Below are 26,879 nucleotides of genomic sequence, written 5' to 3'. Positions count from 1 at the left end.
AAACTAGTACAATGGTTAGCACATTCGCCTGAAAGGTCCCCGATTGGAGACAGGGTGGAAACATACAGTATGTTGGCCTGGAGAGGAATGGGCGCCACCAGGCTGTACTTGCTCAAGACACCACAGGAATTTGTGCCCTGACGTCCTTGGGAGTTAAGGGATCCAACCAACCAGACTAACATACTAGTCTAGATTCAAGTCAAGTCATGTTTTATTAGATAGCCCTTAATCATAAAGTATTAAAGGTCTGCACAGACCACCATTACAACATCAATTTCAGGACTTTCTTAAAATGTTATTGTATACATTTGAAAAACCCGTATAAACTTTTTTTAAAACCAGTAAGCATTTCAAGGTGAGAAAATGTGTAGTCTTACCCATAAAGCGGTAGTGTTGGTGAGTATACCAATACAGTAACCCCTCGGTTATCTCTGTTAATGGGGACAAAAACCACCTGCGAAAAGTGAAAATCCGCGAAGTAGCGACGCTCCTTCAAAAATGCTAAAAAAATTAATTAATAATAATATTTATTTTTCACTTTTAACTCAAGTGTTAAAATAAAAGTCTGTTGTCATTGTAAAAATAATAATAATGTTGCGTCTAACATATCTGCAAAGGGTTAGAAATGTTATTTTAACAATGCTATTTCGTAAGGGGCCCGCCCCGAGACTGGGAGCTTGTGGTTCAAGCCTCGGCCGAGTCATACCTAAGACTTAAACATTGGTACCCGTTGCCTCCCTGCTTGGCGTTCAGCATTAGGGGTTGGAATTGGGGGGTTTGGTCACCTAATGACTCCAAACACCTCAGTTGGGTTGAGTGAGGGGGCTGGGAATCCCCTCCTCTGAATCAATCTCCCAAAAAGGGTCAGAAAAGACTCTAGCCACCTCCCACTAGGGGGATATGGCTGTGGTATACACACACACACATATATATATATGTATATATATATATATATATATATATATATATATATATATATATATATATATATATATATATATATATATATATATATATATATATATATATATATATACATATATATACATATATATATATATATGTAACGGGTTTAATAATAACTTTTGTTTTATTGAAATTCCTGCTGAAATATGTGTATAGTTTTTGGTAAATGTCCTGCAATGATGAGTCCAACAGTGCCATCTGCTGGTATGGGGTGGGGTTTGGTTTTGGCTTCTAACATGTGACCAGGAGGTGGGGTTTGTTGTTAGTCTTACCAGAGAGAACTACAAAGGTAAGACATATCTTTTGGTGCTCCACAAAAGAAGTTAATTTTAAACATTATAACCCCAGCTGACAAATCTCTCACCATGCATAGTAATGTGATTGATATTGTCAAGCTGTTTAGGTTTATTTTCGTTTTGTTTCTGTTTTACTAAATTATGAATTCCCCTTGTAGAGATCAAAGAGATCAAAGCCAGCAGAAAAAGCTAATGTTGTGACTCATCCATTTGCAGGTAAATTGTACCCATTTTTATACTCATTATTGTTTTTATTCCTATTTTCTCATATACATTAAAAAAGGATGATGTTGGTTAAAATTCAGACTAAAGAAAAACATGTTGAATTCATTGTAAACGTTAAAAATCCACTATACGATCTCTTGTTAAAAGTATCTTGTTAAAATGTAAAGATGTAAAAATGTATTGTGATATTCTAAAATGTATTTTCTGTAAAGTGAAAAGAAAGCTTTTTGATATGCTTTGTTGTTAGTCTTACCAGAGAGAACTACAAAGAGATCAAAGAGATCAAAGCCAGCAGAAAAAGCTAATGTTGTGACTCATCCATTTGCAGAAACTGTAATAATAAAAACCTCATCATCCAGTCCAGCGTGAATGTGGATCTTTGGTGGGACACGTACACCGCGGTAACATATATAAAATCATTTTTTAGACCCGCGAAGCTCTGAACCCGCGAACGTGGAACCGCGAAGTAGCGAGGTCCCACTGTATTACGTGATCACTTAAATTGCCCTATGTTCACCAATTCCAAGACCTACGCCCTTGCCCTGTGGAATTTAGGAGTACACGGCACTTCCATTTGAGAACCACTACGGCCGGCGTAGATGAGTTTTGTCCAGAAGATGGCGTAGCAGAGCTGCTCCAATGGAATGGCAGGGGTCCCACTGGGCGGCTTCGGGAGGCGGTGTTGCGCTGCTCCTTATTGTTCGCGAAGAAAGCCCGGATAGCTTCTCACATGTTTTCCAGCATTTGTCCCAATGTCCGCCACGCTGATCCAGCGTCCCACCTGAGAGCGGAAAGCTTCTCTGCGGTGAACGCCACCGACTAACCGACCGACCTGCTTTCGCCCCGTGACCGATATCCCGACAACCCGACGGAGCACCCGGGAAAGAGAAGCGGGGTAAGGAAAACATCCCATTCGGGATTATGTCGCCAGGGTACACGTAGGCTCGCGTTGCAACACTTGGGACGAATTGTGGCTAAAGGACGAGCACTCATTTGTTATCCGTCCTTTTTGTTTTTTGATGATACCGAAAATCGACAAATTTCCATCAAATATGCGTTTTGGGACCCAATCCACGAAACCTGCACAGGACATAAACCGTTCATATTTTGCCATCCTATACAGTTAGCGTGTCTGCTTTACCTTTATAATTTCTTTGACGTTATTTCCACATTTGCAATCTTTATCCCTCCACTTTTTCTTCACGGAGTCAATGGGGCAGTTGAGGTTATTAAGTTTGCTATGTTGATCTAATGGCCAAATCCTATAAAGAGGCTTGTCATTGTCAAAACGTCAGCATCAATATTGACTAACATCGACGATCCTTAGCCTACTGACATCTTTACTAGGGCCTACAGGATTACTCTGCTAACCTACATCTTAGCCTTTCACTCTGCCAACAAGCATTATGACTGTCTACAGCAGTAGGACCGTCCAAACTTTTCGCCGGATTGAATCCTTCCTTTTATTCACGAGACAATGTCCCTCTTGTTTGTTTTAATTTCTTTAATTTTTTCTTCATAAGAAAATCATACAGCCAACCATTTTTATTGAGGAAACAAATTGGGTCATAGCAATCTAGTCTGATTTTATTCTAATAAAATATCATAACTGTTCTAGTAACGCTAAGCTAGATTTAGAACTAACACATTAGGATCACTATTACATTAAATACGTTTATGTATTCTATATTTGAATGCAAAGAAAAACAGTTTGACCATATCTTGTTTATTTCAATTGTGACAACCTGCAAGGGACAGTATCTTATATTTAGTGCCTCCCAGTGGTACAAGAAACCTTTCAGTCGAAAATGATTTGAATAAGGGGCACAAATACATAGACTATCACACCATTGTTAATTTTATAAATGTTCATAGGCCGAGAAAATTGTATTTCTTTTACATTGCAGGATCGATACCTATTAGTCGCCGTCATGTTTGTCTAGCATGTTGCTGCTACGCTGTGCTCATTTGGCAATTGTTTTATTTCGCACTACACAATACATTGGCATTAAGTGGTCAAATATTACACAAAGTACTTTTTTAATGTATCAAATGCATGGCAAACAATATGTCTCCTTTACGACCAATATGTGAAGATCAGAAGGAGCTGCACAATCTGCTATTTAAGTTGTTAAACACCATACTTCTTTTGGACTTTGGATTTCGGCCTAAATTGAAATTGCTCAATTTTAGACTATTAGGTACAAAAATGCTGATCTACTAGTATTTCCAAGAGGCAAGAAGAGATCTGCAGGTTTGAGAGCGTTCTCCATTCAGGCCCCGGTGCTGTGGAATGCTCTGCCCTCTGAGATTCGATCTGCAACCTCAGTGGAACTGTTTAAATCTAGGCTTAAAACACACTTATATTCTATAGCTTATGAATGGCCTATATTCCATGTTGACAATGTTTGTGTATTGTTTATTAATGCTACATCCATTGCAACCTGGTCATCCTTTTTATGTTTTACTTTTTATTGTATCTTATACTTTCATCATTTATATGATATGAGGGGCATTGGCTCAGGAGGTAGAGTGCTCATCTTGGGATCAAGAGGTCAAAGTGTCCTTGGGCAAGACGCTAAATCCCTAAATGTCGATAGCAGGTAGTTACCTTGCATGGTTGACCCTGCTATCGGTTAGTTAGTATGTAAAAGGGAAGAGTGTGAACCACATTCTAAAGCGCTTTGGGAGGTTTCCATTGACTTGAAAAGCGCTATATAAATGCAGACCATTTAAATTTTGTTTTTATTTTTATTGTTTGTTAATGCCATATCCATTACAGCCTGGTCATCCTGCTGAAGTTTTTCCTTAACCTCATGTAGGTTTTAGATTGGGGGATGGTGTAATTATAGTCTGTAGTTTGCAATAGTCAATGGTCTGTGCAGCTCTTTGATAGTCATTATGATTAAGGGCTATGAAAATAAATATGACTTGACTATGCAAATATGAAATTGCGTTTTTTATTCCCATCAATGTCCAAATGTAGTCTTAAAACTGTCGTTATTGTTGTGTTTACCTTGTCCAGTATGGTCAGAATTCAGTCTCCCCCACCCCATAAAAGTTCCTTTTAGGACATCTTATCAAGCTTTGAAATCATCGATCCATCCATCCATCCATTATCTGCACCGCTTATCATCAGTCGGGTTGTGGGGCCTTGAAATAATGTTTTTTCAATGGAACTTTTCATCTACACCGGGGTCGGATGTATTGGAGGGCCCGGCGCTCCCCCACACACAGATACACCCAATCGCCCCGCCTCCTACTCATTCATCCTCTCACTCTTTTCCCAAAGGTGTTCAGTGACCTTAGGAACTGTATTACATGGAACAGCAATAACATAGTGGGGTCGCTACACTAAATATTCAGTAACAAAAAAAATTTGCACGCAGGTAGATAATCAAAATAATGAAAAACATGAAACAAAATTAAAAATACAATCCAAAAATAATGCAATGCAAAAATAATGCCTCAATCGGGTACAAGCCAGTGTCCAACTTGCGCCGGTCCCAAGCCTGGAGAAATGCAGAGGGTTAAAAACAAAACAAAAAAACACAGCATTGGGGGTGACCCCTCAAGATTTCTTGGTGTCCACCCTGGTGGGTAAACCTGGATTATTACACTCGACGTCTTTTGGTCAGTTTGCCTACAGGACAAACCGCCACAATGATGATGCAATAAACACCACTCTTCATGCTGCGTTGGGCCAATTAAAGAAACGAGGGAGCTATGTCAGAATGCTCTTCATGGACCTTCAGCTCTGCATTCAACACCATTGGCCGGAGATCCTGGTGAAGAAACTCCTCCAAACGGGCCTCCTTCTCCTTCTGTAGCTTGATTCTGAACTCCCTCTCCAACCGCCCGCAGGCTGTGAAATGTGTGCTGAACCCTCTTCTGTTTACTCTGTATACCTTGAACTGTTCACCAACCCACCCCACGAACACGATTTTGAAGTTCGCTGAAGACACCACTTTGGTGGGATAAGAAGGCATACAGGAAGGTGGAGACGCTGACGACTTGGTGTTCGAAAAATAAGCTAATACTCAACACCACACAATCCAAGGAATCATACTTAAATTCAGGACAACACGCACAAACCCAGGCCCACTCATCGTGAATGGAGACTTTATGGGTAGAATCGCTCCTACAAACTCATGAGCTTGCACATCTCAGCCAACTCTAGGGATGTGGTGGGGAAGGCGCAGCAACCACTCCACGTCCTTAGGGTCCTCAGGAGGAATAACCTGAAACAGGAGTTGCTGGTGTCCTTCTACAAATCCACAGTAGAAAGCATTCTGGCATAGGGCCTCACCATGTAGTATGCTGGGAGCACTGCAGCGGACCTGAAAAATACAGAGGGTAATCAATAAAACCCAAAATATCATTGGCTGCTCTCTGCCCAGTCCAGAAGACATTGCCTGCTTGCAATACACTAGTAGAGCCATTAACTTTATAAAAGACAATTCCCAACCTGGCCACCACTTCATTGACCTGGTTCCCTTTGGTAGGCGCTACAGGTCCCTCAAAACTAGAACAAACGGGCTCAGAGACGGCTTATTTCCCAAGGCCATCACAATCCTAATCAAACGCACAGAACTGTGAAAACATATCTTGTGGCAATTTAGGGTTGATTTCTCCTTTCTGTTGTTGCCAAATGAAATGGTGAAAAATTATATCATGGTTCACCGATCTCTTAACCGCTAGGGTCGTCGTAGCACCAGTGGTGTGTCCTGGGCAAGTACAGCTTGGCAGCGCTCATCTCCCCACATGAAACCGATAGCACTGGTTTCTATCGTTACCAGTAGCAGGATAAATCTCCTGATCTGACTTGTACAAGCTCCTTCATTATTTGGTCACTGTTGATTTTCAGAAATGAGCATTGATGGGCAGCGGCGTGTGACAATACTGATACTGAGGAAAAAACTTTTATTATGAAATACTGTAATGACTATCACTTTGTGAATTATATTGTTTTTTTTTTTATGAAGTTGCTGCTGTTAAATGTTATTGCTCTTATTTTCATCGCACTATTGTTACAATGCACTGTTCTTCGTTGCATTATTATTATTAGAACTTAGGCGAGTGTTGTAATTTTTATTTTTGCCTTTTCATCCTGATAGTCTTTTCTCTTTTTTTTCTTCAAAGTCTCTATATTACATGTTTTACCCTGGGATGCTATTTCTAATCTTGTTGCATACCATTTTTCACAACGTTGATATCAATGACAATAAAAATGATTGTAATTCTATTCTTAGTGTCTTTTTAATATTTTTTTTTGTTCACTGTATTTTTTGGAAATACAAAAAACGGAATCTATCGGAATCCATCAATATTAAAACAATTTTGTGTGTGTACATTTAAACAGATACGTGTAATTTCTAACCATTTCAAATGGAAACGGTTATCATAGAGACACCTGTTATGAGTTTCGAATCTGGTCACGGATTGGACTAAATATACGTTACTCTAAGGCCCACTCAATAATCAAGTCACGCACATTTTTTGACACCCACTCTTTCCCAGTGATCCTCCACCACTCAAGTAAGTTTGCAGGCTGTGTCAAATGCTATTTTTAGTGTTTTTTTTCTTTTTTTTTTGTGGGCTGAAAAACAACACCAACAAGGGTGCTTTAGACACCCCACGTTGGGACAGATTTACATAATCTGTATTCAGGGTTGGGTAGAATTACTTTAACTTGATTACTTTCAATTATTTTTGGATTACTCCAATACCAAATATGCTAATAAAAGACCATAGAAACTAAATATGAATAAAATGGCTAAATTTTGTGTAGGCTTGGGGAGTAACGGAATACATGGAACGGCAAAAATGATGTTGGCAAGCTGTTTGGATTTATTTTCATTTTGTTTCTGGCGCATTTTATGTGAGTTTTGCCGGAGATCAAAGCCAGGAGAGAAAGCTTACCACGTGTTGTGAGTCATAATTTTATTTCATATTTAGTTTCTTTTGTCTTTTATTAGCATATTTGGTATTGGAGTAATCCAAAAGTAATTGAAAGTAATCAAGTTAAAGTAACCCTACCCAACCCTGTCTATATTTTTTATAACAAAAATCAAAAACACCCCAGTAGAGTAGCTGCAAATTCACAATGTTTCATCTCCGATATAAACAACCTTCAGGCTGATCGATGAGAAGCTTTTGTTATTTATCGTGTGTCAACCACCTCCTCCAGACTGAGGTCAGAGGGGGAATCACCTCTAATCTCTCATCTTTTTTACACAACTGTTCCTTCTGGAGAGTTATTATTTGACCTCAAACTTAAGTGTTGTTTGTCTTATAGCAGGACATTTTGGTAGCTGCCATTAGATTTGTAGATTTAATTGACTTCCTTCAACTAAAGTCTACAGCTAAAGTAATTATCTTGTTAAATGCAACTCTACTCTACACATTTTATTTTTCTGGCACCATGTAGAACAGCTCAGAATATTCATGGGAACCCCAGTGCTTGGCTTTGACACCCACAAACCCTTGGGAAATGTTCTCCTAAACACCAGTTCAAAGGCTGTGCGAACTAGTCAAAGCGTCGCTGTTAGAAGCTCCCACACTATTTTCCTTTGTGCCCATGTACCGAGTTTGCTCAGTATTCCCCCTTGCCTCCCACTGCCCCCCCACCACATTTCCGCTCTTCATGTAAACCACTGATCCGAAAAGTGGGTCTAAGTAACAAAGAGTGTCTTTTATTCTATTTGAGAAACGTTTCAGATGATTATTTTGCATTATTAATGCCTTAGAGAACCCCAAGACTGATTCTGAATTTGTTTTTTTTTGCATCTTGAAGAACTCTGTGTAGACATGCTGTTTAACCTTTAAAATGTTTATCCGGCAAATTGTTGCTTTCGGTTTGAATCCTCACAATTAGGACATAATTTCGCTCATTCTAATAGAGTAGATGTACACGAATGTAATGGGCATGATATCAAGTGTTTTGTCTTGTATTGTTATCTATTTAAACAAGTAGCCAGCTGTAAATCATGCACAAGGTGCAATTATTGCGGTTAAATTGTCGACACCTCTTCTTTTACTCCCAGTGCCATCCATTTAACGAAGATCTACTCACTGCCGGCCGATTATCAGTATTTTGAATTATGTTTTACATCCTGTCAGATTTAGTAACAGAATGTCTCCAAAGATGGCCAAGGCATTACACAGCTTATTTCATCATAAAAGGCACTAGACTGCATCATAAAAGGCACTAGACTGCAAAGAGCTGAAAATGGCACCCAATGCTTAGGTTTTGTGAATGGCACTCAGTTAATTACAGTATTTCAAAATCCCGACATGGTTCTACTTGGCCTGGAATTTTCTAAATCTTAAGATAAGCATCAATTCTTCTGGGACCACAATCTTGTGACGTTCCTTTTTTAAAAAAAGTATCCCATTAAATGTGTACACTGAAGGACCCTCAGATATATTTGGGACTGCTTTGCTATATCTGGCACAGCAGGTCTTAAGCGTATTCTGGTTATAATAGATTTTCAAGGATATCAAGTATCAATGCAATAAAATATGCTGCCTGAAAGCAGGGTCACACTTGTTAAAATACTACACGTAGCCAAAATACAATACAACATTATTTATATCTGTACATTCAAGGAAACTGTGGGGGTCAGATGCATCGACATTTCGTTCTGTATACACGTGTACTAGAATGACAATAAAGTAGATCTGAATCTGAATCTGAATCTTAAATCATGAACCTTTTACATAATGAATACATCTGTAATACTATAAACATCTCCAAAGAAATACAAAATATTAAAATGAATAAACCAGGTGAGGTTGGTACAATGTTGTCATAAATTGTGGTCAAATGTATTGGCGAAGAGATTATTGTTCACATTTTCATTCAAAAGGCAGTGCAATAAAGTACCAAGTTACCACTGTTAAAATGTTTGGTCACAAGAAGGAACTAATTTTTTTTTATACATTTCTGAAAGTGGCATGACTCCTCTGGTAAAACTACTACTACTACTCCATAGCATATGAATAACCTACTCTTCTTGTTGGCTGAAAAATAGTCTGTGTAATATAGTGTAATAATCTGTGAAGCCCTTTGAGACTCTTCGTGATTTAGGGCTATACAAATAAAAATGACTTGACTTGACTTGTTTAACAATTAAAATTAATGTAAAGACATTTGCATTAGCAGCTGCGTCCACAATGTTAAAAAAATAATCTTGGGATCGAGAGATTGTAGTTCGAATCCCCGCTCCTCCGTAATACATGTCGAAGTGTCCTTGGGTAAGACACTGAACCCCTAATGCCCCCAATAAGCAAGTTAGCGCCTTACATGGCTGCACGGCCGCTATTGGGAAATGTGAAGCACACTGTAAAGCGCTTTGGGAAGTCTTGACTTGAAAAGCGCTATATAAATGCAGATCATTTCATTTCATTTCATTTCATTTAAAACGGTGGTCTTGTAATCCAAAAGTTGATCTATCACCAACCCCAATATGTGACCGATCATTTTTTTGTTGTGCTATGCTGTAAAATTATGGCTAATGAGTCAAAAATGAAATGCATTATAGTGAAAGCGCCCCTTTTAGTTTTTAATAATCTTGGTGATTATGGTGAATTTATCTTTCATCAAGTGTGTAATACCGACAATTATTTCTGCTTATGTAACTGTAAGATCAGAGCAGTTTTTTAAATTCATTTCAAGTGAGTTGACTTTTTACGCCTCTTCAACACAAACCTTCAATGTCTAGTGTAAGCAGTGGGCTTATCTCTCAAAGTACCATATATAAATATTTAAAATGGTAATTTTATTTCAGACTTATGGGAACAGCTGTGTGTGTTGATGCTAACGCAAAAAATACCTTTTATGACCTTTTCATTGACTTATGTAAATGTATGCTCTTCCTGTTGTACTAAACATTGATCTTTTTTAAGGGCAGTTTAATACACTTTAAGTGTATTAAAGTGGGGTGTTGTTCTCCCATTCTTTATGGAACATAAAATGAGCGAGAAATGAAAGTTTTTCCATTTCTTCTCCAAAATTGAAGCGGCTGAAAACATGACTACGCGTTGTCATAATTGTCTTTCAAAACATTCCTCAGACGTGATGTCACCGGCAGTCTGAGGGGATATTTATTGTCTGAGGCGAAGGTTTATCATGTGGGGGGGTAGAGAGAGGTACGGCATGCTGAAAGGTTAGTGTGCTTCTGAAAATGTGTTGGGGGTTGTGTCTTTTGTGTATTCTCAGACTGTGTCTCATCTGCCCTACTTGTGAAGCTTTGGCAAGTCAGGACTCGTTGCATTGAAGGAAAATGCCGTAAATCCCACCTGTCTGTGTCTGACCGCAGTTTTACAGAAATGGTGTCATTTCATCTTAATAAAAATAATAAAATAAATAAAATAATTTGTTATTCAACATGTTTTTGGCACCTCTAAGACATACATTTACATATTACATCAGTACTAACTTAATATCGGCTAGACGCAACTATTACGTATTTTACTCCTTCAATTTCCAGAATTGTATTAACGGTGCTTATTGTAAAACATGTGGTTTTTTTGGATGCATGCACACACTAAAGCTAGTAAGTGCAGTCTAAGGACCTATGTCAAAGCGTGCATGTCTGCGGGAAATTAATTTGGAATGTGAAGACCAAAATATAAAGATGCTCAAATGGCTGACCACAGAGGTTGTAACCGCTTTTAATTTGGAAAAACATACACAATCTGCCAGCCATTTGTAGCAGAATCACAATTTTCCCTCTGTTTTGCCAGCAGACGGGAACAGATCGAGAGCAGCAGCCAACAGCTCTACTATGGTGGAACCAGCTGACCGACCATCCACCGCTGGCCAAAGGCTTGGCGCACCCGAAAGCTTTGGAGTATCCACTCTGGAGCCTGGTCTGCGACCACCTGCACAGGCACCAGGAAGAAAAGTCTCTATAAGAGTTCAGATGTTGGATGATACACAAGAAGTTTTCCAGATATCAGTGAGTAAAATCTCTGGAGTTACTTTAAAGGACTCGTATTATGTGACTTAATCTTATCTTTTTAAATGTAATTGAATTTTACGTCTGATGCAATTGAAATGTCTTTTTCTTATTACATAATATGTGTTGGTGTAAATGGTTCTCACCTGGGAGTAACTCTTTTGGTTGACCAAATCTACGCCCTTCCTAGCCAAAGCGTTATGCTCTGAACTCGTGGCACATAACGTATAACTAATGGAGTGGTCAAACCTGCTTTTTAAAATGTCTAAATACTCCAAAATGTTGATTCAGCTGATCAAGTCTCCTTTAACCGTTTTTGGGCAGTTGGGGTTCAGATATGACTTGCTTCTATTATCTCATTCATGAGTTCTTTGTGCAGTACATTTTGTTCATTTAGGCACAACAGTTTTGGGTTATTTAAGGCTTTGTTTTAAAAAAAAAAATAGTATGTATATTTATTTTTTTGTCATTATTTTTTGCCAGGCTCAGGGATGCAACTTCACGCCCGATCCCAAGTCTTATTTTTATCTTTGGTATTTGTTTTTGTCAAAGACCTTGTACACAAACATTCTGAAGCATAGAGACACGTAGCTTTGGCGCTTACAGTATTTGCATCTGCTTGTTTTAGTAAGAAAGAAAATGAGAAAAGAAAAATCATTTGCAAAATTGAATTTCCCCCTTGAATGAAAACATTTAGACTGATGCAGTATTAAGTAGTGGCACATACATTGAAATTCTTAGCCACATTATTGGATTAAACAATTTAGTAAACGGAAGCTTGCCCTAGGCTACTTGATAGAATACTGCTTGCAGAGGCTGCCAGTGGGTATAATTAGGACATTTACTCAGAAATCCAGCCTGAAATTGATTTATATTCACTACATTCCGCAACTCAACTGTGCCATATGGATGTGGGAACATACTGCCAATTTTGGAGAAGAAAGGCTACACATTATTGTCTGTAGAGTAGTGCTGTACGTTTGAGGAGGCCTCCCTACGCCTGGTTGGGCCTGCGGCTATAAGTCTAGGAAAAAAGGTGTTTCAATTTGAGGAAACGTATAAAACACGTCCCCTGCTTATTACCACTGACTGTAAATACAAAAGAGCATATGTCTTACCTAAATTTGTTTTCTGACATGTTTGTGCAGTTGTCCCACCTACCGCGCAAATGCTAAGAGCAGCAGCTCACTCTGTTGATGCTGGTATTGGTTTAACGAAATCTGTTTTTGTGTAAGCATTCACTTTAAAACATTTTTTTTTTATATGAAATGTCGGGAATTTAAAAAAACAATCCATAATGTGTTACTTTAAGGATATTGAAAATAGAATTCTGTTTAATATTTAGTTTGTGGAACATGAGTAAGGAATCAAAATCATCCTTTTTTGCTGTCTTTGATGGTGCCCATATTGTAACCTGCTGTCAACTGAAAATTATACATTTGCATTGGACTAATACTGTATCTGTTACTTGCGGATAACCAGTCAGTTTGGTCTCAGAAAACGGGTGAAACCTGATATTCATCAGTCATCATGTGGACTGGTATAGCTGCACATTACGTGTTTTTGTAAACACTTGTTTCAGGGTTGACGCAACAAAATCAGTTGTTAATGTACTTCAAATAACAGTCTCTTGAGAACGTTTTTTTTTTTTTTATCATGGAAGGCACGGTACTTAAAATGCTTTTATGCAAGGCATGTCCAAAGTCAGGCCTGGGTGCCAGTTATGGCCAGGAATTAGGGTTAGGGTTAGGGCCTGCGGCGTCTCATAAAATGAATAACATATGGCCCGCCAGTAATGTTGACCGCAGTATAAAATTAATTTGTATCAAAAATAATAAATCACATCTTCACTAGATGATGGCAGTAGCCCGTTGTCCACCTTGCCCTTGGTTTCCTGTGAGAATTTTACCCCACCCCATTTCTGACATGGCGCCTTTAAATAAAAGAAGCAAAGTTGATTGTGAAGGCTCCCGCTTCCAGGACAAGTGGAAATTGGAGTATTTTTTTTTCACCGAAATACAAAACAACTGCATCTGCCCAATTTACCAAAAGAGTGTTACTGTTTTCGCACAATATAATATCAAGAGGCACTGCCAAAGGAAACATGCTGATTAAAAAAAGCTAACTGGAAACAAACACTGTGAAACTGTGATGCAACTAGAAGCTGTTTTAACGAACAGCAGCACTTTTTCACGAAATCTTGCGAGTCAAATGTAAATGCTACAAAGGCGAGGCACGTGGTCGCGACGCTGATGGCCTAGCACTGCAAACAGAGGGTGAATGAATATATTAAGGCCTGTTCAAACAATGCCAGGCTGAATAGTCGACCCTCACACATTTTTAGCTCGTCAAATCTGGCCCGCTTTCTAAAAAGTATGGGCACCCCTGTTTTATGCTGTTTTGCTGTGACTGGACATTCCAGGTAATTTGTAATATTGAACATGATTTCCCATTTACTAAATCCTAGTCACAAACCTGCAGACATCTGCACCATTTGCATATTACATTCCCTAAGGAGCAGTCAACTCGTACCGCTTGGTTAAGTCACAATCAACCCCCCAGCCTTTGAAAATCCTAATTGAATACAGTGGAACCTCGGTTTTCGAACGCCTCTCAGTTCGAACAAATCGGTTCTCGACCCAAAATTTCGAGAAATTCTTGCTTCGCTTTTAGTTCAAAAAATCGGAATTCGAAAGCTAGGGGCGACACTGAGCGGCGTACGAGTGTAGATTGCCCCCACCCCTCGTGAAGAACTGTTGTCACGGCAACGCGCACTCCTTTTCTGTTTTCGTTTTTCAAAAGCGGTGAAGGGAGTGTTTTAACCCTTAATTATGCCTCGGAAGAAGGTTGGTGCAAGCAGCAAAGTTGCTACAGGTGAAAAAAAGAGGAGTAGTGCGTACAACTATTGCATTTAAGAAAGAATTAATAGCAAAATATGAAGAAGGTGTGCGAGTTTCCCTTCTTTCAGGAATACAGCATGGCTTCTGCCGACCGGTAAGAAATCCTATTCATAATTATTTTCTTTATTCTTTAACTGCTCACCACTTGTTGTGGAGAACTGGGTGCTAAATGACGTGTAAACGACCTGATTTTTTTATTTTTACACGTTCATGTTAGCGTAATCTTTCGTACGGAAGATTACGCTAACGCGAACGTGCGGTTAGCCTGGGTTAGCTTTACGTTAAATATTCAAGATAAACATTCAGGGTGTTGGAACGGATTAAAACAATTTTACGTTACTTTTAATGGGAAAAAACTGCTTCGGTGATCGTACAAATCGGTTTTCGTACAAAGAAATAGAACGGATTATGGTCGAGAACCGAGGTTCCACTGTAGTTTGATTTATGTATAGAAAAAAATGGACATGTGAAATAGTAGCATCCACCACCAGTTTCTAATTGGTCAATATTTAATAATGTTTTCTAATCCAGAAATCTTACTTGACCTTAATCCTCATGACTCCTCATCGTGACTGACATCTTTGCTGTACGTCAGCAGCTTTAAAGACCAAGACGGGTGCGTGTGTTTAGATGCCGCAGGATTATTTGGTGAGGTTTTTTGATGTATGATTGGATTGTGTCCTTTATAATATCTTAGTGTGGGGTGGGTGGAGCAAAAGGGATTGCCTCATGATTGGAAATGAAATGAGAGAAATACTGTAAGTGTATCATACATGACATAACCTCACCCATTTCCCCCCAAGACATCATGCAAATGCACAACCCTATTCAAAGTTTTTAAAAAGATGTCAAACACCCCTACAGAACTAATTGCTGCCATAAGGAAGGACAGCAAAAATGTATTTGTGTCGCACAGTATATGCTTCCACTAGTCCAAACATAGTTTTCTGATTTATAGTTTTTGGAATATGAGTTATGCAACTCATTTTCTAAAGCTGAGTTGTGATTGGTGGTCGCTTGACCCCTGTGGAATGTGATTTGATTTTCATTTAACTGCAAATGAAAAACTCGCCGCCTGAAATTAATTAAAAATAGTTGGATGTTGATGCTTAAAGGGACAGTGTCTATTATTGTATTGGTAAAAAAACTTTGTTCATTAGGGAAAACATTTCTTTTTAAGTACCGTATTTTCCGCACTATAAGGCACACCTAAAAGTCTTAATTTTTTTCAAAAGCTGACCATGCGCCTTATAATACAGTGCGCCTTATATATGGATCAATATTAAGTCTTGCAACTAATGAAAGCAGCCGCCGACTAGATTTTCCCCCGAACGCGAAGTAGTCCGCGGTGTATGCTGGGATTTATATACCGGCGTTTCATTGGCTAACCAATGTGTCAATCATCATTTGAATCGATCACTATTGGCTAAAGTTATTCGGAGATAAAGGGGGCGGATCCTTTTTATCATTTACAGGCTGGCATAGGCTAAAGGGGCAAAACAAAGCCTGCAATTGGCTGAAAAAGATGTGTCAATCATCAGTTGAATCGATCACTATTGGCTAGAGTTATTCGGAGGTAAAGAGGGCGGATCCTTTTTATCATTTAGAGGCTGGCATAGGCTAAAGGGGCAAAACAAAGCCTGCAATTGGCCGAAAAAGATGAATGTGAATAGCATATTGGGTTGACGGCATAGAGAAAACACTATTTTACTTTTCTGTACTGTATTCACGGATATAAGAGGACCATGGTTGCACATTATTATTGAACACAACGATTTCGGTGAGCTACTCCGGCTATATATTTTCCCAGTATCATGTTTCAGTGTGATATTGATGTTTCTGTGATGGGTCTTTTTTTTAAATTAAACTCAATTCCAAGTGTTTATTGTCATATGCACGGTAAAGTTGTGAGCGAAAAAGAAAATAGAAACTAAGGAATAGTTGGCATTTCTTGAATCCCAAGACTTTAACCTTCCGAATGATATTTGGAACGATGCATTTGAGTGACATCGTACGGACACCGCATCCGCACGTGTCTACGACACGTATTTGCTTCTTTGTTAAGGGGGTAATAAGTTTGACTGAACTATCTGACTGTTCTGTCGACGTTCCCATTGTAATAATAATAATAATTTCCTTTGTATTGTCATTCTTTGTAACAATGTACACAGAACGAAATGTCGATACACCTGACCCGTTGTAGCGAGTCGATGCAGCCGCAGCCAACAGAGGGCGCCGCCATTATACCAATTAGGTATGTCTCGGCCGAGGCGCGAACCAGCGACCTCCCAGTCTCAGCGCCTTATAATTCGGTGCGCCTTATGTATGGAAGATATAGGACCAAAAACTATTTTTCGGGGGTGCGCCCTATAACCCGGTGCGCCCTATAATGCGGAAAATACGGTAATAATCAAAAATACATGTACTACCATACAAGCATTCGTTTAAACAATACATTTAGGATGAGAAATCAGCATTTATTTTACATAAAATGAGCTTCACCACAAGGGAGCTGACACAATTATCTACAATCTAGCTGTTATGGATACCTAAAAATCTGAGCATAAATCAGAAGTAAACTGGTGCGTTTGTTTTTGGTTTTTGTGTAGTCAACACAATACAGCGGCGTCTTGTGGTCAAATATTACACACTGTCCGTGTAATTGATTTTCCATTATCCAAAATGAATATGAACGCCATTGTTAAGTTTTATGTGTTTCAACCTCGAAATGATGTGGGTCAAGATGAAGTGGGTAGACGAGATGTGGGTGTTTCTGAGTGTGTATGGTCGAGGTGCTGAGGAAGAGAGGAATGAATACTGGAGTGATTTGGGAATGTGTGTTGCACGGTTTGGAGTGAATTGTCATGTGGTTGTGTTACGAAATTTGAATGCCAGAGTTGGTGATGTGAGGATGGAAAGGGTGATTAGAAAATTTGGTGTCCCAGGAGTAAATGAGCATGGCGAGAGACTGATTGAATTGTGTCTGAAGCAGAAGTTAATGGTAGGAAATAACATGTTTAGAAAGAAGAATGTCAATAAGTACACGTGGTTTAGAGTAGCAGATGGACAAATGGTTAAGTGAGCATTGATGGATTACGTGTTGATCAGTAAGAAGGTGTGTGGGAGATTGTTAGATGTGAATTAGAGGTAAGATCGGGGCTAAAGAATTCAGTCCGACCCGACCCGACTCGTGGGTATATATACCCGAACCCGCCCAAACCCAACAGATTATGAACCCAAATAAACACGAAGCTTTAAACGTAAACAAAAAACTCTCCATGCGTACCTCAGCGTCAAACTGTGCGTTTCGGCTGAACTACGCAGCTTGGGGTTTACTTGAGGCCTGTTCCCTCAAATCAAGTGTGCACTGCAAGTGCAGCGCCTAAATGAACGGTTTGGTGCTAAGGTTCGCAATTCAGCAACGTGCAGCGGACGAAAGTGAAACTAAACAAAATGGCACCGAAAAGAAAATCAAAGTATGTAAATTATAAGCTGCAAACAGTAAAATATATTGCCAAAAGAAAGTTTGTAATGCTTGTAAGCTATTGGCAAGAAGCAGAAATTATGTCTGACGTTAGGGAGGTGGAAGGAGGGAGTCTTTTACCCCAACACTGCGAAGGAAAATTTCTTTGGAATTAGTGATTTTGAGTTAAATTAAAAAATGTAATTGTTTTTGAGATGAAGTGTTTGAGGAATATGTTAGGAGTGACAAGATTGGATCGATTGAGAAATAAATTTTGTGAGAGACAGAACTGGAGTAGTAGTGGAACTGAGCAAGCGTGGTGATAAGAGATTACTCGGTTGGTTTGGACACATAGAGAGGTTGGATGAGGAGAGAATGTTGAAGAGGATCTGGGCGACTTAATGATTGATATTTTAAGCCCAAACCCGGCTCAAATTTCGAGTCTGGTTCGGGCCCGGGCCCAAGATCTTACCTCTAATGTGAATGTACTGAGCGGTGAAGCTGGTGGAACACCTGACCACTATCTAGAGGAGGAAAAATCTTGTTATTCAGTCGTTTCCCCACATAGTTTCCGTTTATAGATGAACAGACTCGTCAAATGATTCTCAATAAAATAGTTAGCCTTCCCCTTTCAATTGACACCTTTTCCATGATGAGTCTGTTCATGATAGTTTTATTCATGCACAAAGTGCAAAGTTAGATTAAACTTGCGTCTTCCTCTTACCTTTACTGCTCGGGCACCCCTGGCGACCATTTGAAAAAAATGCATAAATTGCCCACATTTTTGCATGAGTCGCCGGGTTGAAAGCTTGGGGAAAAAGTTGCGACTTAAAGTCTGAATTTGTTCCTATGTAATATTACCGATCTGTTACCTGTGGTAACACAATTATGAATATTTTCCTGTTCCAATACTATTATTTTTTGCCTATAAGTTGATTTTGAACGGCTTGTTTCTCACCTGCTGCGTGTGAATGCCAGTCTAACGGGGGTTGCAGGAAATTTCCTTTGGGTTTTGTGTGTATGAGGTAAGGGGTGGGAGTTTGCTTTGGCCCACTCTTTCAGGCATTCTGTTTTGATTTTAGGTATATTTACCTGTACATGTGTCACAAGGAACGTAACTGCCTGAAATAAATGAATTAAATGAAATGGACAGGGGGGAAAAGTCCTGTCACAAATATTACATTCATTGATACAATGCGACACATCTGTAGTTGTACCAATAAAGATAGTTTGCAATGTCATCTGAATTATACTTTTTTTGTTTTATCTATCCACTGTTTTTAGATCACTTTTGGTGAGAGGCAAGAAAGACCATCGTTAGGTTGTCAGACAATCTTAGTGTATGTGATTCGCTCTGTCAATAGTCCTTCCGCTTGTTATTAATAATTGAGATATTGTTTGAATAAATAATTTTTTACTCAATTTCCTTCAAAACCGTGTCATGTTACAATGCTTAGCTTTAAGATGAATCAGTTTGACACAAATGTTTGCTACAATACAATTTTCACAAATCACAGATTTTATCACACTTAAACTGCAATTCACTGTCTTCTGGGGAAATAAAATTCTAATGTTGCATTTAGGACTACCCCTTTGGCACCACAGTTTTCTCATACCCTCTCATGGAAGCATCTTCCCACCGTCCCACACACAAATAGCTTTGTTTTACGCAATAGTCTGCATTGCCTCCCTCATTCCAGTGGTCAGCGACTTCCGTTAAGTTGAGCACAAAATAGCTATCCGGCCATTGACACATTGTATTTATCCAACACATTTTGCATGTAGAGCCACGTGGAAGAATTGGGACGTGCTGGGTTAAACAACTGGCCCACCAAATGGGCTGCCCCTTTCAAAAATACGGTCATGACCAGAGCAATGACTGTGAGATTATTACTCAGACACCCAGACATTGCTTCTGAGTGAAAAGAAGGATGGGGCAAAACCGAGGGGGGGTGAATTATTTTCCAGAGAAATAGGGATTCACTCCAAAAGGCCATTCACTACATGTATCTGTCACCCTGTGGAGGTTTTTCACCATTTTCACAGAACACTGTCCAGTCTGCATGGCTGCATGTGGGAATTTTGTTGTTTTTCCAAATCCTGCAAATGATATCCCCCAGTTGGGGACAATTTTGGGTCAATTTTGTTTTAATTTCCGTTATGTTCGTAATGGAAGATTACACACTCAAATATTTTGCACAGCTGGGTTTTGAGTAATCTAGGAAAGGGGTAGGCAAGTTTTTTGAATCAGGGGCCACATTGTGTTGAAAAAATTGTCCAAGGGGACGTCCCTAGAGACATATCCAATTTTTCTCATTTGTGAATACATTTCCCGGTACATGCAGACAACTGGATGTTATCTTTTTTTTAATATTTGTTTATAATAGAATTTGTCTCATCAAATACATGCAGAAGTGTTCACAAATAAAGCAAAATAACATATTAGGTCGCCGTTTAAAGCACCAAATTTTATATTTAGTGTTATAGTTTTACTGTAGTTGTATTTTTGTAGTCTTTTTGTTGTATTTTATTTTTGTTATGTCTTTGTTGTATTTTTGTCTTATTTCTGTAGAGGGATTTTTGTTGTATTTCCGCAGTAGATTTTTTTTCATTTTTTTAAGCACTGAATTTGAGATTTAGTTTTGTAGTCATTTTGTGGTATTTTTGTAGACACACAAAGAGACAATGGAGTCAAAGCTGGCACCCCAAAAATATTTAATTTAAAAAGTAGTGGTACTTTATTTAGTACTTTTATATATATATATATATATATATATAAATAATCTCCATCCATCCGTTATCTGCGCTGCTTATCCTCAGTAGGGTCACGGGGGTGCTGGAGCCCATCCCAGCAGTCTTCTGGCAGTGGGCAGGGGAAACCCTGAACCATTTGACAAGTCACTCGCTCATTTACAGCTAGGTTAATTAGCCGGTCAAAATTGTCCCCGACATTCACGTTTTTGGAATGTGGGAGAAAACCGTAGTGCCCGGATGAAAATATTGCAAGCATGCAAAGAACATGCAAACCTCCGCACAGGAAGGCTGGTAGTTGGATTTGAACCTATGATCACTGAACTGTGCCGCGGACACATTATATATTTAATCCAATTAAATTCATTTGTAAAGCACTTTTCAGGCAAAACATTGCCAATCAAATTGCTGTTTAAAAACAAAACAGTAAAATCCCCACTAATATAAAAATCACAATCACCACCAGCCCCGCCCCCTGCCCTGACAACCCAAAACAACTCATACACATGCGCACACAATTGTTGGAATACAATAAAATCTAAATAAATAGTGATAGTCATAAAATATGATTATGGCAAGGCAGACCATCCATGTGAGCAAAGGGACCTGAGGGAGGCTTATCCAGACTGATAGGGATGGCTGGATTTTCAGCCATTGAACCACACCCTACCAGTGTGGTACCCCCAATTGATACCTACAAATATAATTTTTAGCATTATACATCTGGCAGGCCAGATTAAAAAGTCTGCATGTGGTCTGCAGGCCGTAGTTTGCTTTCACTACGTTGGCATCAATGACAATAAAGACTATTCTGTTCTATCATTTATTATAGAAGATTGTTTTTGTCATAAAAAATAATTATCCCATTTAATAATTAAAAACAAGGGAAGATGTACAAAAATAAGAACAACGTTCTGTCAAATGGTGTAAAAATTGCGATGAATCAAAGTGGAGCTGTTCAACAACAATTAAAATAAAGTATTAAATGTAATAATGCTGTGCTAAAATGATAAAAATAATTTTTACAGGGTAGGTTTCATATGAAATGAACAAAACCTTATTTTGTGTCAGTTTCCTCATAATTTGGATTTTCAAAACAAATGACCCAACAAATGTGTCTATTTGTAATAGTCATTAAATTTATGGCCTTCATTATTATGTAAGGCAGACTACACCCCACTGCCAACAGGCATAGGGTGCTAATTGCTTTTTTTAATGGAACAAGGGCTGTGCATGTGTATTTGATTTGTTTTCCTCAATTGTGCCATAAAGGAAAACATGCATACACACACACACCAGCTGCACGATAACACGTCACTGTCAGTCACCTGTAGGCAGTTTCATTATGTTGCCATGCTGTAGTGTGTGTTTTTTCCACTTGATTCTTTGCTAGAAGAAGGGACTTTGTCGTCTGGTCAGCAGGTTCAAGAGGTTTTCTGAATTAATCCAAACAAAAGACTGTGATTAGTGCATAGATGAGGAAGGACAAGCCCCTCCCATTTACCTTACCAACATGTTAGCCTGTTCTTTTTTTCTCAACTATTTGTGGGGATGAACTAACTTTCAATATGATCAGTTTGACCATATTAACTCATTGTGCTGTGATGGGGAAGATACATTTGTCAGTATGAGTCCCTGTGGATAAAATAAACATTTTTTGTGGATTTGATGTTTGGAAAGAATGCTTCTAGACAATATAGAAAATGTCTCTTAAAAGCTAGTCAATTTTCCCCACGTGATTTGTTTGATAACTGTAGTTCGCCTAGGTTTTTTAATAAAATGTTGCTTGCAACATTTCAAAGTTGACCATGTTAAAAGATACAAATAATACATATCTAATTAAGTATAAGGTTGTCATTAGCTCAGGAGGTAGAGTGCTCGTCTTGGGATCAAGAGGTCGCAGCATTGATTCCCGGCTTCTCTGTGTTATATGTCGAAGTGACTTTGGGCAAGACACTGAATCCCTAATGCCCCCAATACACTGGTCGGCGCCTTGCATGGCTGACTCCCTATTGGTGTGCGAGTGTGTATGTGTGTGAATGGGTAAATGTGAAGCACATTGTAAAGCGATTTTGGAGGTCTTCATTGACTTTAAAAGCGCTATAAATGCAGACCATTTACCATTAGGTGGGGTGCATTTTTTGAGGTGATACACGACACATCGTGGCGGAAGAATGGCAGACAAACAAGCCGCCAACTTAAGTCGGGATTGCACTACAATACAAATTTGGTTCATGTATTTTTGCCTAATATTCAAATCGATGTTTTTTTTTTCTGGATAAAAGTTTTTTTTACCAGTAGGAGGCATTAAATATTACACACTGTCCCTTTTAAAAGGTTTAAAGTAGAGGTTGACTGATTATCGAGTGGGACTATTATCGGCACAGATTTTGGGGAATTTGACGGATATCCGTATCTGCATTTTTATTTTTTTCGAAGACTGATTAAATATATTTAATACTTGATTATTTAGGCTCAGATGCAGCCGAGCCTCGCTCTCCTTCTCTCCTGCCCATCTCCCTCTTCAGAGGCTACCCACTTCTGCCTTCTGATTGGATAAGCAACCGGGGGCACAGTCACTAAACCGGGAAGAAACATGTTCTCCCCTCTTAGGGAAGCACATTCAGGTGTAGACTGATAAATTGGCTCTTATCATAACATTAGTTCGTCAGTCAAGTATGTGTGTTTATGATTAATGATAAATATTGGTTATTTACAAAAGTAGTAGTACATAATTAGTACATGTATCTAAAATTATTTTACGGGCTGGGTATAATTCTACGTCTAGCCGTATATGACCTGCGGGCTGTGAGTTTGACACCTATGATCTAGCAAGAAAATGGTAAAAGTAAACAAAGGCCTGTTTCAAATATAGTCCAAATGCCAACCCAAACCCCCAGAAAGATGAAAAGAGAAGAGGTCATTTGAGCACGTCTAAGATTTGCACATACTCGTGAATGATCTGACTAACGCTGCGATTATGACTTAGAGATAAGAGATGGTGGCAGAGAATAAGACATTTTCGTAATCACTAATTATTAAATCACACTTGTGAGACATAAGTATGTTGTCTTGGTAAATCTCACCAAAAACACGAGTAATTAAGGAGATTAAATCCATAACCATAACAGTTACATATTGTTATGCCTGACCTTCCCCTCACATAATACATTCTAATGTGATATCTTATTAATGAAATGAAATGCTTTTTCTGTTAGAGAATAAAAATAAAATGGCAAATGAGGCTGCAATTGCATCTTATTAGTTAAAAAAAAAACAAGATCTCAATTACTATTTCAGATAATCATTCAACCCTACGGTGAGAGGTGTTAAATCCTTTCTTAGGAATATTCTGTGTTTTCACCTGCAAACCGGTCAAGTTGAGGTTATGTATAATGTCAAAGCCAAAAAACACGCTTTCATGCGGCACGTGTTTGGCAAGGCCCTCCTTTTGAAAAGCTTCCTTTAGGAATTTGCAGAAAGGGACCAAAAGAAAGAGCAGCTTCTGAGATCTTTTGCTGGTTTGTTTTTCTATTTAGGTTTTTCTTCTTTAGAGGGATCTTATCATCTGCTCTGCCATATGGATTCCATCTGTTATCATTTCTCCAAAACTTCCAGTTCACAGTGAATTGCATGCTTCAAAATCTCCTTTCATTGCACTCTGAAACACACAATAATGGAAAACTTCAAATCCAGATGGAATTTGCTGGAACGCTTCATGGCATAATGAAAACATTCCCCTTTCATATTTGTGATCGTCTCACTGGAGCAGCTTCAGGCTGGCATCCATATTTAATAAAAACAATGGTATGAGCACAGATGGCGAGACTATTTTGCCTGAGTTTGAGGTGGAGCGAGACACAAAATATTTCAAGAAAAAACAATGATTCCTGGTTGGAAATAAATCGACAATTTTATGAAAACATAGGCGGGTTGTTTAGCTAAGTTGAGGGCTTCAGATCTCAATTTTTACATTAAAAGGTTGCATTCCTTAAGTAAAGGAGTGATGAGGCCAACTTGGGTTTTACCGGCTTACCATTCCAATGATAAACTATACAGATATCTTGACAAATTGTATTCTTTGTATTGTGGTTCAGTGTGTTTTGTAGCAAAAAGTTACATGCATTACCAAATACATAGCAAATATCCTAGAAAGGCAGTTTTAAGTTTCAAGGATTTCATAACAGGGTTTAATGCTGCCACTTTTATCCATGAATGAGATCAGCATTTACTGATGGTGATTTTTTTGAGGGGGGGGGGGGGGGGGGGGAATTCTATTGGCTGTGTGTCTTTGTTTGCTTGTCTGAAAATCTATCACATCATAAATATCAGAATTGAGAAAAAAAAAATCTTGATTTTTAAGAGATTTAATACAGTGCACATTGCATCTACTATTCAGTCAAAAAGATAAATGGCATGTATGCCCCACGATCATAAACTGATTTTCACATATACAATTACGATTATTTCATAGCTTGCATGCCCCCATCTTGTCACTGAGGAGACCTCTCTGTGCTTGGCTGTTTGATGGCAACATGGGTCCACAGAAACTGTGTTTAGATCTTAATAAATGGGGACTGCTCTAGGCTCGGGCGACAATCAATAGATAAGTAAAAGTCTGTAATATCTTCTCAGTTATAGCAGCCATTACATGCGAGCTGCATTTTTTTTTCAACACAGCATCTTAAAATCAATGATTCTTTTAATTTGTCCACTACAAAAATCAAACGAATGACTTTATGAAAGTTCATAGAAATTACATCCACCAGCTAGAAATAGACGTTCTATTGGTGACATCGTCATGCAAAATGATCATTTGAGGACGTTTTCCATTTTGCACCACATCAATTTAATCAAAGTTTCAAAGAGAGGAACTGTTCATCCAAAGTCTGGAGATTTTCAGCTACTAAATCAAGATATTTTAGTCCCAGACATTTGTATGATGGTTTCCAGGCTTGTTGCCAGATTCCAATTTAGGCTTGCTCATGGACAGTCAGACATTGAAGCCTAAGCAAGTCTCCTGCTCTCTAATTATTCTAAATGTGATGAACCAGGATGGTATGCTATTCTGAACAGACAGCTTTTATGAAACGTTACTCCCATCCTTGCTTGCAACCTGGTAGGTTCAGAGTCAGAATGGGGGATCTCCTACTCCCACTGGTTAATCCTCATTAATCTAGTTAATCCTTTGTACTGCCCAAGTCTGATTTTGTGAGTAAAAATGTGATGAAGATAGGCAATAGCAGCAGACAGAGACAAGTGAGAGTGAGAGCCTGATAAGGGAGTATACAGATAAAATTCAGTGGCTGACATATTTTAATTTGCAACTGCGACCTCTGAACTGAAGTCAAGTACCCAAAATGAAAATGTGAAAATATTATAAACACAGGTCAGGAACAATAATGACCAGGAGAAATTTTACTTCTATACATCCTCAAACTGGTAAAGGTATCTATTTTACATCACTGAATGTTTTGGGGATGGAATCTCCCCCTAGGTTATTTTTTTCAACACACAGATCGCGATGCCATTATTATGATATATTTATAGAGAATGTACATGTCTCAATCTGCAATATGTTGACGATTACTGTTTGTAGGAGCGTTAGTCAGTCTTTCCGGGCATGTGGGTGTGTTTGTCCATTTAGGCTGGCCAGTGACCACACACAAGCAGATGGACGCACTCACGGTAGCCAGATGGTGTGAGACCTTGCAATCGCTCATTTTGTTTTTGGCTTTGCTTTGAATCCTCGAAGCTTTTTAGCTCCGACCTGTGTTCAACCAAATTGTTACTAATGTAATTCCAACAATTATTCTAGAGTTTGTGCTACTAGGGTTTTACCTTCACTAAATGGTGCATAGATTGACCTTCTTCTTGTAACCAAGCACAGCTCATTTCTCAGGAGAAAATCCCTTCATTTGGTGTTATTGTGAACTTCAACTTTTTGCAATGAGTAACAAGTAAATACCGTACAGATATTAAATATACCCTAGGCTCCAGGACACCTACAGCCCTCATGATGATATAAGGATAGAACACGAATATGAGGATATTCTCCCTTATTTTAAATTCAGAACTGATTTTTTTGGGCCAAAGCAGCTGTTGATTATTTTGTCTTCAGTGCGAGACTATCACTATTACAAAAATAATTAGTGCATAACAATGGGCAAATAAGTTGGTTCTCTTTAAAAGAAGTTAGACCTCTTTGACAGCCAGAAATCTTGCTTGTTTGTAGTTAACTAAATACCTATTTTCCGCTGTATTTTGAAATAAATTATTTAAAAATCAAACAATGTTATTATTTTCACATTCT

At 38.6% G+C, this 26,879-nt stretch overlaps 1 protein-coding gene and 1 long non-coding RNA gene across 3 annotated transcripts in view; one reads left to right on the top strand and one right to left on the bottom strand.

Annotated features, from left to right (window-relative positions):
• Positions 1–2,052: 2,052 nt before the first annotated feature.
• The window catches only part of LOC148369213 (FERM, ARHGEF and pleckstrin domain-containing protein 1-like), a 58,790-nt gene continuing 33,963 nt past the window's right edge, over positions 2,053–26,879 (top strand). The window contains exons 1-2 of one of the 2 annotated variants that reach the window (XM_088331150.1): positions 2,053–2,382; positions 11,238–11,452. In XM_088331150.1, the coding sequence (XP_088187276.1) occupies positions 11,279–11,452 (174 nt within the window). In that variant the 5' untranslated portion in view covers positions 2,053–2,382; positions 11,238–11,278. The remainder of the gene's footprint in view (positions 2,383–11,237; positions 11,453–26,879) is intronic. The other variant, XM_088331149.1, reaches the window with a different exon arrangement.
• On the bottom strand, positions 2,231–2,790 carry LOC148369214 (uncharacterized). Its single transcript, XR_015849987.1, has 2 exons — positions 2,629–2,790; positions 2,231–2,567 (listed from the first exon to the last, which is right to left on the bottom strand). It is a non-coding gene; the product is annotated as an uncharacterized LOC148369214 (long non-coding RNA).

The sequence above is a fragment of the Urocampus carinirostris genome, chromosome 3, assembly GCF_059441175.1.
Source record: "Urocampus carinirostris isolate Australia breed hairy pipefish chromosome 3, RoL_Ucar_1.0, whole genome shotgun sequence".
NCBI classification, from domain to species: Eukaryota; Metazoa; Chordata; class Actinopteri; order Syngnathiformes; family Syngnathidae; genus Urocampus; species Urocampus carinirostris.
Note: the sequence above shows the minus strand (reverse complement) of the source record. Positions and strands in the feature narration are given on the sequence as shown.